The following is a 16,536-nucleotide window of genomic DNA, read 5'->3' as shown; positions in this document are numbered from 1 at the left end:
GAAACGCACGGAATATTGGCAATAGATGGCGGCGTGGTCAATGATGGAGGAAAAGTAACTAATTTGACAAATAACTCATTAAGTTTCATGAAACTCTGGTAACGAATGAGTATTATACGTTATTATGCACGCAGTAGGACGCAGTACAATGATAGAAATGTGTATTAAGATTTAGGGCATATCATAACGTAATAATAATATATTCTTGCATAACCTAACCTTAACCTCATTTGATAAGTTCGACGGCATAAATTGTGATGGATACAGTGAACTTAGAGCTCACTGGATGGAAACTAAATACTTCCAGGGATATTTACATGCAGTAATAAGTGGAGGTAATAAATTTATGATCTTACTCTTCTAACAAAAGCTAATCTATTAAAATCTGTTTAACTTTATTATTACTTGTTAACTTTGTAGCTTTTTAATTTTTTATAGTGGTGGCTGGGAGTTCAGAATAAAAGAGAACATTTGTAACATAATTTAAAATGTCAGCTTCTGGGCTTGAAACAGCAGCTGTCACTGTTTTGAAGAATGGTGTTGATATGGACAACAAAAAAAGATATACAGAAGCATTGGTGTGTTATCGGGAAGGCCTGGAACTACTTTTAAATGTTATGAAAGGTGTGTAGCTACTTATTTTTATATTACTATGAAGATTCCCGATGTTCAATTAGTGACTGGTAGTAGCAACAGATATTGAGTTTTAGCGTGCTTATCTTTTAACTTATATTCTTCATTTATGGCAAATCTCAATTTAAAAATCTTTGGTACCTTCTTGAGTTGTTGCTGTCTATCCCATAGAGAGGTATGTAAAGTCATAAAATACAAAAAATTCACAACATATTTACGAAGAGACAGACACGTGCACGTATCTCTAATATAGTAAATTGACAAATGTTGAAGAATCAACATGGCTAGTACCCGGTAGGCCTACTCGTTACTTATGCCAACAGTTGGGTTGAAGGTACGAGTTATATTTTATAATGTGTTTTTTCTTAGCCCCTAAAAACCCCTGTTGGGGACTTGGCCCACAAACCCTCATGCAATTAATTTATAGTAGCCTAATTAACCGGTTCATCACCTTTGGGTTGAAGGTACGAGTTATATTTTATAATATGTTCTTTCAAAAACCCCTGTTGATGACTTGGCCCCCAAACCCTCATTCAATTTATTTATAGTAATTAATCGTTTCATCACCTTTGGGTTGAAGGTACGGTACGAGTTATATTTTATAATATGTTCTTTCTGAAAACCCCTGTTGTGAGCTTGACCAACTTACACCCAATTTGGCGTATACTTACCTATATCTGTGTAACCGATCTGTCATCACGAAAATATTTTCACATCATACGTTACCATGACAGTCACATTAGTTAGGTTAAAATTGGCTTCAGCCTCATTCTCGCAGAAGAATATTCGGTTTATTTTCAATTTATTTAAGGGGCTCTGTATGTATTATTATTATTGCAAGGGAATTGTCCAGAAGAGCTGCACTAAGGAAGACACGATTTTCTTTTGCTTCACTGGCTTCTGTAAGCTATATATTATAGTGATAATCACGTGGTTTAAGTTTGCAGCTACAGATATTTTCAACTTAAAAATCGTTTGATACTTAGGTACCTGTATATTCTAATGCACTGTTTACTTGTTAAAAAGACAACACTCGAGAGGTCCAGGACGCAATATAAGGTAAACTGATCATTTTCCTAGTAATTCGTCCTGGACCTCCCACATGTTATGTTGATAATTTGTTAGTAACAAGTAGGGGGAGGTGGAGCCTTCAACAGTATTATCAGTGATATCACTACTAAATCAAATGGGCGCACTTCCAAACAGGGGCAGCGGCATTTCCCCTAAGGTTAGAGCCCAGTTTAGGTGTGTGTGTATTAATCGAAAAAAAATGTCATATAAACATGCGTCCTATTCTCATTACTTTCTAGTCCCTAATTTTCAATTAATACACTCACACACCTAAACTGGGCTCTAACCTTAGAGGAAATACTGCTGCCCCTGTTCAGAAGCGCGCCCGACAATACTGGTAACATATGTGGTGTTTGGGTAAAGGGGATAAGTCATTTTTTTGTTCAGATGGAATTTTGTTCCCCAGATGAACATACAAGTTAAATTATACAAGTGGGTGTGCAAAAATCAAAAGAATACTACCATTTGATGTGGTTTATTTGTGTAGAAAATTATTTGCAATAACGGTCCGAAGTTTAATTATCATTTATCTCCGAACTCATTTTTATGACTAATCTCCCTTTACCCAAACAACACAGATATATAATAATAGATGTGTGTTTTTTTTTTTTTTCTGTAGATTCATCCTCTCTTATTAGACATTTCCGAATATTATTAAGTCATCTCATAAGTAATGTCGGTTTTCAAGTTTACTGTAAGATGTTAGTGATTTTTTTTTTCTAGTTTGGCAATACAATTTACAGGATGCTATGCCATTATTGTAAATATTGTGAGCATATGACAGTCGTCAAATGTTAATACATTTTATAAATGAAGGTGGTAAAGTTTGAGGTTAGAGTCCTTCTAAAGCATTACTGTACTGGAAACAAGATAATAAAGCTGCTGCCATGACTTGAAAAATATGTGAATTGAGGGCGAAGATGTCGTTAGTGAGCGTACAGCACAATGATAGTTCCAACATTTCAATAATGATGGAGTCATTAAATATTTACAATGTCCTGGAAGACCTAAGGTAAGAAATATTGAGAATACACGCAGGATTTTGGTAGGTTGTTAGGAGAGCTTGGTGCTCCAAAGGATACAATAAATCATCACACTAAGATGCATAGAAAAGCATACAGAATTTGTAGATCTGTATCTCATGCATCGACAACTCAGAGGGGTTATCTATTGTCGGCTTATCACTAATCCCATGGATAATAGATTTATTAGGAGAATTGTTACATGTGATGAAAAATGGGTATATTACCGCAAAGCAACCCTGTCACTTCAAAATAGTGGCTCAATCCCCGTTAGCCTGCCAAAGTAGTCGTTAAACAAAACTGTTTCAGCCCCAAAGTAATGTTAGGGCCTATGTGTCTGGTGAAATTTTGGAATTGTGATTCACTGGGAGTTTGTTCCAAATGGATGTCCAGTCAATGCAGATCTTTGTTCTCAGTAACTTTGAGGCAGAGGCACCCAGCATCAGTTAATGGAAATAGAATTATCTTGCAACAGGACAATGCAAGACTCCGAACTGCTCGAAAAACCATGGAAAATATTCAGGAATTGCGAGGAATCGAGCTGTTACCACACTTGGTATACCAATAAAATCCTTATTTGAGTCTTCAGGTTACTTCTGTTGCGATCCATGGTCCACTTCCTGCGTGAAAGAAGTTTCCACCAAAACTTGGAAGCTGTTGATTGGTTATTGGTTATCTTACGATGCTTTATCAACTGCTATGGTTATTTAGCATCTGAATGAGATGAAGATGATAATGCTAGCAAGATGAGCCCAGGGTCCAGCACCGAAAGTTATCCAGCATTTACTCTTAATGGGTTGAGGGAAAACCCCGAAACAAACCTCAACCAGGTAACTTGTTCCAACTGAGATTTGAACCTAGGCCTGCTAGTTCCATGGTCAGACGTGCTATTATTTCACAGCGATGACCATCATGGGATAACAAACCTCACTGTGAGGTGGCTTAAGATCATAGAATCTAATGAATGGCTTTTACTTTGAAATTTGGATTAATTTTTTGTTACTACACACTTCAAAACCGACATTATTTCTGAGACAGAAGCTGTATTTATAGCACTTTGTATTAATTAAAAAAAATACTATTTTCTTTGAATATAGGTGTTGCTGATCCAGAAAAGAAAAAACATTTGCGTTCCAAGGTAGAAGCATACATGGCAAGGGCAGAAAAATTGAAGGTGTTAATAGAGGAACAGAAAGCTCTTGGAAAATATCATGAGGAAATCATAATAGAAAACGATTCCACTGGCCACAGTTACAGAAGTCTATTTGGCAGGTTCCTTGATGAAGATGTCACGACCATAGAAGTTGAAGATCCTTATATTCGCAGTTTTCACCAGGTAGTATGGTCCATTGTGATATTTTATAATAGAATACACAATTAAACAAAGCTATATTTAATTGAAAGTACATTATTGTTAAGTGTAATATATGGAAATAAATATTTATTGCTGATGCTTTTTGTTATGTTGCTGTGGTATTAAAAATAAATCTTGTGAACCGAGTGAGATAAGAATTTCAAGATTTGTTTAAAAAATACAGATTGCAGAGTGTAGTGTTCTGTCCCACTTCAGTTCTGGTCTTTTGTATATACACCGTGCCCCGCTTAGAGGGATCGAGAAATAAATTCTAACCATTTAAAATCAGATGAAGATATTGTTTTGATTTACGTCTGACAAGATGTAGAAACTGTCCAAGTTTATGCACCTTGTTCTCCTCGTCTTCCTCTTTTCTGCTGATCTGCCTCTTGTTCTCCTTGTATACCCTTCGTTCTCTTTCTCCTCCCCACGCTTCCCACACTCACACATATACGTAAAGATAGACGTATATGCAACATAGTAAAGCTACACACCTATCGATTTTTTTGTTTATTTTTTACAGTGTTATTTTGTGTTGTGTTCTATAACATGAATTGTTTCGTATTATTCCAGTGTCAGAATTTTCTGCGATTCTGTGAACTTGCTGTGAAATCATGTTGTAATCTTAAAACAATTCAGCTTACAACAAGCACAGATGGGAGTGTGAGAGATCAAACGCAGTGGCTTGAAATGTTGAGGCAGAACTTGCAGAGATACAGAATTAACCTAATTATTGAGTTTTCATCCACTCTGCACGATAGACAAATTAAGTAAGTTCTCCTTATAATTCTTTATTTTATTTTATAAAAGTAACATATTATTAGAATTTAGGTTTTCGCAGTGGTTATGTTTATAATTAGGATTTTAGTTCTATCATAATATTGGAACTTATCCATTTGTTTAGATTAGCCAGAGTAGGTAACCCATCATGCGGAACTTGCATGTAGTTTTGAAACATTCAAGCATATTATGCAAATCTAGTCTTTCAGGTGAAGCTCCCTGTAAAGCAGATTTGAATAATTTCAAGGGAAAAATTGTTCCGGGGCTGGCTATCGATCCCGGGACCTCTGGTTGAACGTACCAGCGCTCTACCACTGAGCTACCCGGGAACTCCACCCGACACCGTCCCAACTTCTCCCTTTATATCCACACAACTCGCGTGGGCTGACGCAACGCCAGAAACCCACAACGAGTGCACACAATCTCTGTGTGACTTGGAATTGTGGTTTTCTGTTAACGTACACAGTAACGTATATATTATGCAAATCTAGTCTTTCAGATGAAGCTCCCTGTAAAGCAGATTTGAATAATTTCAAGCATATATTTGCCACAGTATTGTCAATCTTCACTTGTACATAATATCAAATGCCAACAATTCATGTTTCTTTTTCATACACTAAGATGTAGAAGAGTGCAATATTTTTTCCAGTACTTGACGTTTGTATAAAGCATCTCAAAACTGTTCAGAGCTGTTTCACATTCTTGCTGATCCTTGTCTTGTCTACTTTATTTTGCCTACATTATTATTTCAATTAAAGAATTAAATCCTTTCTATAAAAATCCACATTAATGTGCTATCTTTTATTTAGGATAATAATTGTTTATGTTTATTATAAAAGACTACACCATGTGATACTTAAAATCAGAATCAGACAAATACCAAGATATCTTCTTCTTCTTGTAATGGCCAACATTGGAGGATAAATCCATTTGTTGCCTCGCAGTTCAGTAGAGTGTATTGATATTCCCTGCTTTGGGTTGCAAGGAGTAGTGAAGTGCATTCCATAACCTCTCCTACTCAAATCCCATCCTTACCTTCCCGTGGTGCAACCCGTTTTTAACAAACGAGGCTCTGGGGACTGAGTCATGGTTGTATATACTGTTCCATAAAAAATGGAGGAAATGTCATTTCAGTATGCTGACCTATCATGGCATGTGTAAGAACAGTAAAACCCTGATAAGACGCTGTTCAAGGGACCGGGTGTAAAACGCGTATTAGGCGGGTATACTAATTTTGACTTATATACAGTATCTATTAGCATTTTTCTTTGTTGAAATACATGATTCATGAAAGGTAATACAATATTACTCCATTATGTAATTATTGTACTGTATAATTCTTTTGAAAAAAAAAAAAAGCCATTTATAGTTGTTTGCCGTGTGCGTGTTCTCCAAGTCCTCATGTTTACCACACTTCAGTTTCTGTGATTATATCCTCCCGACGTCACAGCTGTAGTGATTGAGTCGCGATTTTTTATTATTGTTTTTAATATCGAAGATGGGATTCCTAATGAACCAGAGAGTTGTTTCTGAGTAAGAGTACTGTTCTCATCGTACTTTCATAAGATTTCCAATTTTTCCCACACAGAAAGGGCTTTTTGTTTAACACTCATTGTAATCACATTCACAGACACTTCAATACACAAAAGGACAACAAACTGCCCAGCAAAAATTTCCAGAATTTTATTACGGCCAAGTGAGGAATGTTGTTTGAGAGAGAGGGTTAGCAAGAGGGTGAAGTATTGTAACTGTATGTAGGCTTTGACCACGCAGATAAGGAGTCGAATAAGAGAGTGTAACAAGAGGGTGGGGTATACTAAAGTATGAAGTATGAAGGTTTAAATGCGCAGGTAAAGGGTCGAATACCGATACTTTTCAGGTTAATGGCACCAGTGAGTTCAATGACCAAGATGTTTCATTGCTGTTACAGTACATTGCCGAAAATTACATCGAAAATATTCCACAAAAACAGCGTATTATGCGGGACTCGAGCGCAACAAACGGGGTATTTTATAAAGGCGTTATATATGAAATGTACAGGGACTGGACAAAAAAAGCGTAATAAGTGGGCGCATCTTATCAAGGTTTTACTGTATCTCTTAAATGGTGAAGAAGGGATATGGTCGGTGAATTGTCTAACAGTCCTCCCGGTCTGTCATATGGATCCACTTACCAATGACAGGTGTGGTCCTCCAAACAGTGGGGGTTGTGTGTAGGTGATATAACCACCATAATGTTTTGCTACATCACTCTCCAATATCTGTTAGAAATAAAGAGAGTTAATGGCTTTACTGCCAAGAACTCAGCATTAGTTAACAAAAACGTATTCCCTGCTTCTTGTAATTTTTTTTATCAAGACTGGAACAAACTAGACTAGACGGCATTTCAGAAGGCAGTCAGCTGCTACATGCGCCGTAGCATTTCTGGTATATGACGTCACAAGCTTGTACAGTAAAACCAATTAGAATCAGTCAATGGCCCGGTTTCTTCAACCTTTGTTAAAATGCACCTAACATAGCTTTAATTAACTTAAGTTAAAAGTATGAATTGCTGTTAAAAATATTGCGTTTCTTCAACTTTACATTTCACATTTTAACATTCTGTTTGTTAACTCTATGTTAGGAGCAGAGATTCTAGAGTTTAACCATAACCTATAAACAAATATAGGCTCACTTCTGTTTTCTGAACTCTGACAATTGCGATTCTCGCTTGTTTCTGTTGTTTGATTCAGAGAGGATAGAAGTCTTTCTATTTTCTCAGGTTTTATTTCTGCTTCTTTCCTCGTCTGTATCACAATAGCGTGGAGCGGCGTATTGGTATTGCTGTTATGAAATGGAAAACCTGGAACAAAAAGAAATCGTGGGACTAATTTCTCTTCGTTCGAAAAAAACCTTCTTCTGGAAATTATTTCGCAGTGTAAACCAATTAATGAGAATTTATTTATTTACAAATGGATCTAAGTTGAAAGCGAAAAGTGAGGCTTGGCAGAAAATAACCTATACCTTTGTATGAACTTCTGGTCTGTCAAATCACAGAAATCAACCCCTCTGTTTATGTATTCATGGATATTGTCTAAATAATCCAGATATATAAGTTCAGCATCTAATGCACCAGCCATATTGGATACTTCTATGCTAACAGAGAGTTAAATGATTTAACTGCATGAAATTGGGCAGTTAAATTAACATAGGTTTTAACAGCCTGTTAGTACTAATAGTAATTAAAGAAATGCTTCAACTGTTAAGTTTACAGTTAAAATGGAATAACACACTGTTATAATTTAACAAAGGTTGAAGAAACCAGACCTATAACAAGTACTTCCCGAATTCGTTTGTTCACATGTGAGTGTTTTAAAACATTGAATGTGTAAAACTAACATTTACTGTGTGTGTGTAAGATAAGTAAATGGAAGAAGAGACTGTAAAAAGACAAGTATTGCACAGGCAGGCACGGGAAATAATGTTTAAGGTGTATAATTATTTTAAAAACGTGACGAGCAGAAGTCTGGTGGCCATCTTGATGCTGGCTGCATTGTTGCCAACACGCAATAATCGACTGCAGAAGCATGTGGTGTGGGATTGAGAAATGTGCAAAGAATATTGTTAGTGAAGGAAAGAGGGTTTGTTTGGTGTCATGCTTACAGTAATCAACGGCTAAGGACATTGTCTTTTGAGAATTTAAATTCTCTCCTGTGCTATTTGTATTGCATGTGTGCTTGAAGTACGATGTGACAATGTTGTACGCTGCCTTGCTCTCTCTATTTGTCTCTCTCGACGCAAACGCTAGCAGACTACCGCCTTCCGAAATGCCGTCGACTCTAATAGGTGGTTTTGGTCCATTTTGCTGTTGGATAGACCAAGCTATCAGGAGACACGATACTGTGTCTCAGAGGTCACTAGGTTTGTAGGAGGAAAGTTAGATAAAAAAGTTTTTATTTTCTGTGCTTCTTTAAATGAATTAAGAAGTCATTGTTTAACAATAATCTCAGAAAAATAACTGGTGTGTAGAATGTGATGTTTCTGTTTATGTTTAGGTTGAGCAGTGGATGGATAATAAAGATTGGTCGAGGACTGGATTATTTCAAAGCTCCAGAGAACAAACTTTCACTAGGATTTTTTGAGATGGATTTTCGACCTTGTCATGAAACTACAGTGAATATATTTCATACAAAGGATGTTAAAAAGTCATATGCATGATGACATTCTTTCCATTTTTTGACAAGTTTTGTTGGGAAGCAAGGTAAATATACGATATAGAGAACAGTAAGTAATCTGTACTTACTGTAATTTCACTTATTTTGTCGTTACAGAATGGAATATACTTAACTGTGCCCTTCTGAAAACAAAAAATGATCGGTCGTAATGGCTAAATATCTTGATTTGAAGTATAGTTGATACTTAAATTTGATCATTTCCTTTCATTATCATTTTATTCTTTTTTGTGGCCCCTAAATAATGTTTGATCTGCAGTACAAACATTTGTGTATTCTTCTAAGTAAGTGAAATTTCACCATACAGATTCTTACACATATACAGCCGCATATCGATGGAGCGAGGATGCCTCATGAAGTTGTTTTGCTCAGTGGATACCTTGCCTTGCAGGGGTGTGAAGCTGCGTTACCTGTGAGCTGTTTCTGGATGCAATCAAAGGATTAAATTTGCACGGTGTGGACTGTTCATTGGTAAAGATGCTAACACATAACCCACTGTTACTGCTTCAATTGCCACATATTAACTGGAGATTCACGCTGATTTGTGTTCTTTCCTTACAACCAAAAGAACAAAACCGTGAGGCAACCAAAAAGCGAGGCTGCTGCAAGATGCAGCCACGCTGGCAGCTTCTCTTTGTGGATCCGCAGCTTTAGTCTACTAAGGCAACAACTTAATTGTCTGGTGATAGTTCAGTCAGTTAATATAGTACTAAAATATTAAATTTAATGACAATCACGTGTTTGAACCTCATTTTTTTAAACAAAAACTATTTACTTTTTATATTAAAAAATATGGTCAGATAGATTTTTTATACCTAGGTAATAATAATAATAATAATAATAATATGGGCTGTGAAAGAAGGAGTTCAATAGAGAACGCGATAAATTTTTAATTATATCAGTTGTAGAAGGGGGGCCAAATATAGTTAAGTTCATTAAACTTAATAGACTCCAATGGACAGGATACATAATACGAATGAATAATGACAGAATTACAAGAAGAATTTTTAAAACAAAACCAGAGGACAAGAGAGGAGTAGGAAGGCCTAAATTTAAATGAAAGAATGCAGAAGGCCAGGGCCCACACTGGACTGTCGAGCCCAGTGGCGGATCGCGATAAAATATCATGTGTGTTCACAATTTTGTGTTCCAAAATCGAAGAGAATTTGAAATCGTACGTTTTTAGCCTAATATGAAATGTCATGATTCCAATGTTTCACTGTCGAAAAAACCGTATATAAATTCAAAACAACATATAATAATAATAATAATAATAATAATAATAATAATAATAATAATAATAATAATAATAAGAATAATGAAACCTAGTCTTTTTATTTCCAATTTTTCCTGGAAAGCCAGTTTACTCAGTTCTTAACTCTTCAAAATTACTTGAACAGAGTTCATTGTTTACGTTTGTTAAAAATTAATACATAAAACAATTTACAAAAGCATGTGTTCAGTAATATACAGTATTTTAATTCACAACACACTGATACACTATAGCCTATACCAGTACTGTAATCCCATTCGCATAGATTGATTACTATAAATACATGACAGTAAATATTATTCTTGAATAATATACACCACCATACAGATATTTAAATTCATACCACCATCACATTCAGCCAGCACGTCTTTGAAAGCCAAACTACTGTATGCTATATGCTGACACTGAAGTATAGTAATTCACAAACTACACTCTCGTAGCAGCACTGTACACACATCCACATAAAGTAAACGTTCCGACAGTGAGATGCTGACACCTGCAGGCTAAAATACAGACTTATTAAATTTTCTCCTCGAGATATAGCATGTAAATTATAGGCATCGATGCACCTGACATCTGTAGGATAGATTCACTGTTCACTTAATGCTTTGTGCTCCTGACGAGTCATAAGCGGCCAGCGAAAGACAATTTTCTCCCGCGCATGCGTGAAATTTCTGTAACCTTCTTGAAAAGAGCACAGCTTGTACGTGAACGGATGTTGCCAAGTTTACATAAGAAGTTTATGCAAGATGCGGGAAGTTTAAAATACTCGATCCTGATATTATACATCCCCACTACGCCAATACGGTATTAAATAATAATACTAGTCGTGCATTAATGGAAACAAAGTGTTCATGTGCTCTTGTGCTCTTATTGACGCACCACCACTGGTCGAGCCATTGATGAATAATAGATAATAATCATCGACTCTAGTGGAACTGGTGTGGCTCTGAGCTAGCATATGCTTTGTCCTTTCAAACGATCCATGGTTCACTTCCCGGCATGGGCAGTGTAAGAAATTTATCTTCCATCTATAGGTTGAGTTGTTGTCCGTTGTCGTGTGGTTGTCCTGTAATGTCTCTGTGAGGCTCTGCATTGTGCTAATCCCACATCAGGGAGGCCTGCAATGTGTGGATGTATCTATTGTCGATTCACAGAAAATACCCTCCCTCTCCTACACTGCATAGGCTTGTAAGTCGATAAAATAGGAGAGATAACAGATAAAGAAGGAGAAGATTATAGTGGAGAAAACTACTAATTATAATTTCCAAATTTTAATAATCGACGGTATTATGAAGTATGTATGTTGCTTTATATCATATTTAAATATGCATTGAATAGCATTGTAGATCAGTTTGTGAAGTCAATTTTATCTAAAACATTCTCATTCAGATGAATTTACAGTAGAACCTCTATTATCCGTGGTATTGAAGGGGATGGACTGAACAGTTAATCGAAAAAATCGGATAATCTGTACCGTAAAATATTTTGTAATTTCCTTCGTGGTCCTGTATTTAACTTGCTATGTAGTGGATAAGAAGTTCACTAATTTAAGTCTGGTTTTAAACGACGGGTTTTTAAGGGACATGGAAGCCATTTGTAAAGAATGTCTCAGGAAATATAGGAATAAAAGGGGTCTCATGTTGTAGATTTACATACTTTTTTACACTTTATTGTTGTTTCTTTATTAAATCGCACAGTTGTAACTCCAATCTCGTATTATGATGTCAGATGAGCCACAGTTTCTCTTTCTCAAACCATTCAATTATTTCAATTTTTCTTTCGATACTTAGCACAACACATTTTCTGTTAACACCCGTGGAAGACATTTTATATACAAGTTATAGAATGGCAATTCGAACAGTAGACAATGCTGTGTAACAATAAAGGCTTGTAATAACATTCTCTAGCAAAACGTATGTAGAACCTACTAATATGATGTACAAAACAGTACTTCATATAAGTGATTTTTATCTGAAGAAAAAAAAGAGCCAGAAATAGTCGGATAATCTGATAATCGGTTAATAGGGTGACGGATAATCGGGGTTCTACTGTAATTGCTTTTATGTAATATTTATTTCGTTATACTACTTCAATTGCACTTGTTTTAATCCATTATTTGAATGGATCATCCCATAATTTATTTTGGTAACCATAAGAAGGTTACTTACATATGAAGCATCTAAAAAACATGGAGTCAAATACCGTCAGATTGTCATAAAAAGGGATTCATTTAGTTAAATATAGCCCATGTTAAATATTAGTATTTCGTTGTTTTCTAGTTAAATGAAAACATGGTATGAAAGGATATAGAGTGTGATTTACAAAAAAAAAAAAAGATCATCATAACTTAAGGATGTTTATTCATGCCAGGCGTTTCACAATAAAGTCATTTAACCTCTTGCACTCCAATATTTTTCAAAGATATTGTCATGGTCAGCCACTGAAGCACAGATTTTGAGGTGTTCCGAATCCATTTCTTGGGATGTTTATTCATACTGTTATAAGTAAAGAAGTCCATATGATCATGGGTCCAATTTTGATTGATTAAGCAGCTGTGGCCATTTATTAGACAAAAATGAATGCATTGTTATAAATTCCACTTTATCATATGATTTCCTATGTCGTTAATAGTGGTGGAGTGTGATTTGAAGATCTGTGATTTTGTCGATGTGACAAGTTTGTCGCTGATTCTAACTGTGATTGTCGTTCGAAAATCAGCTCCAAGAAATCATTATCTCTGCTCAATATGACTCAAAGTGATGTTGGCGACTGATGTCAACTGTAATTATTAGACCACGGAACTTCATGCACTAAAAACCCCTGAAAATATGCATGCAGCTATGCCGTAAAAAATGCACTTTAGAGGTAAATATAATTTTGTTGTAATATATTTTTTTTAACTTGGAAAAAGTTCACGTAGGTCTAGTTCATGTTTAATTTATTTTAAATAATAAGGTTTATTGTCATTTTCAAGCATTTTTTTTTTTTTTTTTTTTTTTTTTTTTTTTTTTTTTTTTTTTTTTTTTTTGGTGTGTGTGGACTATAGTGGACTTTATGTGTCAGCAAACAGCTGGATACATTAAGAAGATTGATGGATTTTCAAGCATTTGGTAAAAAAAAAAAATCAGTGAATATGTTTCCATTTGTTTTCCTTACGTTTCCCACCTTCATTATCTCTTTGGTAAAACATAATAAGATTTATAGTCCCGTCACTCTAATTTCCGGCAGCCAATCACGTTGCAGGTCGGCTACATTTAAATGTGTGCGTTTTGTGATTCACTGATGAAGATGTAAAGCATTTCCTAAGGCTGGATAAGTATTTAATATATAATCGCCCGCCATTTTGGCTCTTTCGTTGGCGTTTACAGAAAGCACATGAGGACGTTATTTGCCGCTCATTTATTTGCTGAATTACAGTGCGTTTGATTTATTATCATAGGAGCTACGACATGATAATGTTTAATGGCATGGCAAATAGATCCCTCGTCTGGTAGCTCGACAACGAAAGAACAAAAATGGCGAATGATACTACCTACCTAGACTTTATAGAGCCTTGACTTCCTAAGACGTAAGCAAAGAGGAGGAGTCATGCCGGGAATAACAGCGTCGCAATTATAGTTCTCTACATGCATTTATATTGGTATTGTATGTCTTTGGATAAAAGTAGCATGAGTTGCATGTTTTTCTCTTGCAACTTGGATTTTTATGAAGTAGCTTTAAGAACTGTATTGTTTACTGCAAATCAGAAACAGCCACTGTATTTACAAAATATGACTACTTCGAGACTTTCAATACTGCAAATTAACGAAACAATCACTGCTCTATTATGTAGTACAGTATTTCAATGGTCACCGTTAGGAGCACTGATTTATAGCATTGTTGCCATTACATATCGAATGCCCTAGTACATTAGGGAAATAATACCTACAAGTGAGAGAATGAACACCAGTAGTAACCACGGATGGGAATCAAATTACTGAGCTCATTTAGTTTACTTACCAGAATAGTTTCTTTATAATATGTCAAAACAGCAGTAATAACAAAAAAACGGTTTCTTTATCATAGTGAAACATGATGCACGTCCAAACGATAAACAAAGTAATAGACATGGAATTAGACAGCATGTGCCTGCACATCAGTGTTGCCAACTTAGATTTTAAACTGGAAATGGCGCACACTTTAAAATATTTAAAAAATAGTTCCAGTTTTAAAACCGTATAACGTAATAGTTTAAATTATTTTCAATTTTGCCTTAATGTTGCTCCGATTTTCCGGGTGTAGGGGGGGGGGGGCAACAGTGGATGTGCTCTAGGAGTGGAGCCCCTGCTTTTCGTAGAGGTGCCTTAAAGAAGCATTGCTAAAGGAACATAATTTTTTCGTTAGTGGAATTGGAAAGGAAAGACTGTTTGCCTCAAAAGAGTTTTTCTATCTCTCTGATTTAGTATACCACTTAGAGATACAAATAAAACTGGATGGAAATTAATGTGTGAAGGTGGTATAGTATCACACTACTGAATTTTATCTTTGTCATTTGAATGTAAGTCGATAATTTAAAGTTCTTAGTTCTCATACTGTGCCTGTAAATTTTTGTTCTTATTTAGTATGATTGATAAAACCATACTAAGGATTTTAAATGTAATATTATACAGTGATAGAGAACATTAAATAATATATGACAAAGTAGTTTTGTTTCAAATGTACTATTACAAGCTGCATCTGGAGTAAAATCCTTCCTTAATCCTTCCATTGAAGATATTATTATTATTATTATTATTATTATTATTATTATTATTATTATTATTATTATTATTATTATAACTACCGACACTACTACTGCTACTGCTACTAGTGGCGAGATAATGGCGATGAAAATTGGAAGCAGTCTTGCATTTATTTTCATTCTAGTTTTATTTTCAAATTTGATAAATTGATATTGGCACAACTTTCAAATCCAAAATTTTGTCACTCATCACTTAGAAGCACTATTAGAAACTCACAGTGCGACATATAACTTGTGGGAAAGGGAGGGCATTTTCGTAAGGTTTTGATGGAATTCAATATTAACAAGGATTTTGGTTTAATTTTTTAGAACATATGTACTTTTTATTTTGATGACAGAAAAGTTTAAAGGAAGAATTGCTGACATTCACTAACTACAAAAACAATTAAGTATTAAATGTATATATTTTATACACATATAACTATAAAAATATTTACATAATATGAGAAAATAATATATATTTACATTTTTACGTTATTTGGTATGTTCACATTGATACATCAAAGCACTTCCATCACATTTTTAGACGCACCAACTCTGTTCGTCTAGACATGAAACTCCAGCTCACACGTAGCTTTCTTGTCGAGATGAATATATGAGAAATGAGTCCAGCAGTCTTGGTTCAACCAGTTCCATAGCATCCAGATCCTCAATCACTTTGGTGCCACAGTTGGCTGCTATTTTTCTCAGAGCAGCCTACAACACAAAGTAACAAGAGCTTTAAATAAATTCAGAGCGTGTAGATTAGGTTCTTTCATATTCATTAGATACAAAACTTTACTATGATATTCTGTAATTTTGCTATGGAATATCTTTCAAATGTAAATAGAAAGATTGTTTATATCGTCATACTTTTCTTTCCCTTTATACATAGACTATTTTTTAAATTTGTTTAAAGAAAATTTAAGATCAGTGCCTTGGGCGAGATGCTATTCCATTCTAATACTATTAGTCCCGTCGCTCTAATTTCCGGCAGCCAATCACGTTGCAGGTCGACTACATTTAAACGTGTGCGTCTTGTGATTCGCTGATGAAGATGTTAAGCAATTCCTAAGGCAGGATAAATACTTAATAAAATCGCCCGCCATTTTGGCTCTTTCATTGGCATTTGCAGAAAGCACACGAGGACGTTATTTGCTGAATTTCAGTGCGTTTGATTTATTATCATAGGAGCTACGACATGATAATGTTTAACGGCAAATAGATCCATCGTCTGATAGCTCGGCAATGAAAGAACAAAAATGGCGAACGATACTACGTACCTAGACTTTATAGAGCCTTAACTTCCTAAGACGTAAGCAAAGAGGAGGAGTCACGCCGGGAATAACAGCATCGCGACTATAATTCAATTATGGTTCCTTTAGAATATAGAGGGACAGAATTCTTTTTCCTAATTATTCCTGAGAATGT

General features: G+C 35.2%; 2 protein-coding genes across 8 annotated transcripts in view; one reads left to right on the top strand and one right to left on the bottom strand.

Moving 5' to 3' along the window:
- Positions 1–2: 2 nt before the first annotated feature.
- The window catches only part of LOC138697663 (MIT domain-containing protein 1-like), a 28,208-nt gene continuing 11,674 nt past the window's right edge, over positions 3–16,536 (top strand). The window contains exons 1-6 of one of the 6 annotated variants that reach the window (XR_011331593.1): positions 3–335; positions 439–624; positions 3,824–4,062; positions 4,654–4,850; positions 8,894–9,099; positions 9,462–9,541. Coding sequence is in view for 2 of the 6 variants with exons in the window: in XM_069823106.1 (XP_069679207.1) it covers positions 489–624; positions 3,824–4,062; positions 4,654–4,850; positions 8,894–9,056 (735 nt within the window). In the remaining 4 variants the exon portion in view is untranslated. Of the gene's footprint in view, positions 336–420; positions 625–3,823; positions 4,063–4,653; positions 4,851–8,893; positions 9,100–9,377; positions 13,361–16,536 lie in introns of those variants that run through there. The other 5 variants (XR_011331594.1, XR_011331595.1, XM_069823106.1 and 2 more) reach the window with 5 other exon arrangements.
- insc (inscuteable) overlaps positions 15,512–16,536 on the bottom strand; it is a 290,338-nt gene continuing 289,313 nt past the window's right edge. For both annotated transcript variants that reach the window (XM_069823099.1, XM_069823100.1), the window contains exon 10: positions 15,512–15,822. In XM_069823099.1, the coding sequence (XP_069679200.1) occupies positions 15,691–15,822 (132 nt within the window). In that variant the 3' untranslated portion in view covers positions 15,512–15,690. The remainder of the gene's footprint in view (positions 15,823–16,536) is intronic.

The sequence above is a fragment of the Periplaneta americana genome, chromosome 4 (genome assembly GCF_040183065.1).
Source record: "Periplaneta americana isolate PAMFEO1 chromosome 4, P.americana_PAMFEO1_priV1, whole genome shotgun sequence".
NCBI classification, from domain to species: domain Eukaryota; kingdom Metazoa; phylum Arthropoda; class Insecta; order Blattodea; family Blattidae; genus Periplaneta; species Periplaneta americana.
Note: the sequence above shows the minus strand (reverse complement) of the source record. Positions and strands in the feature narration are given on the sequence as shown.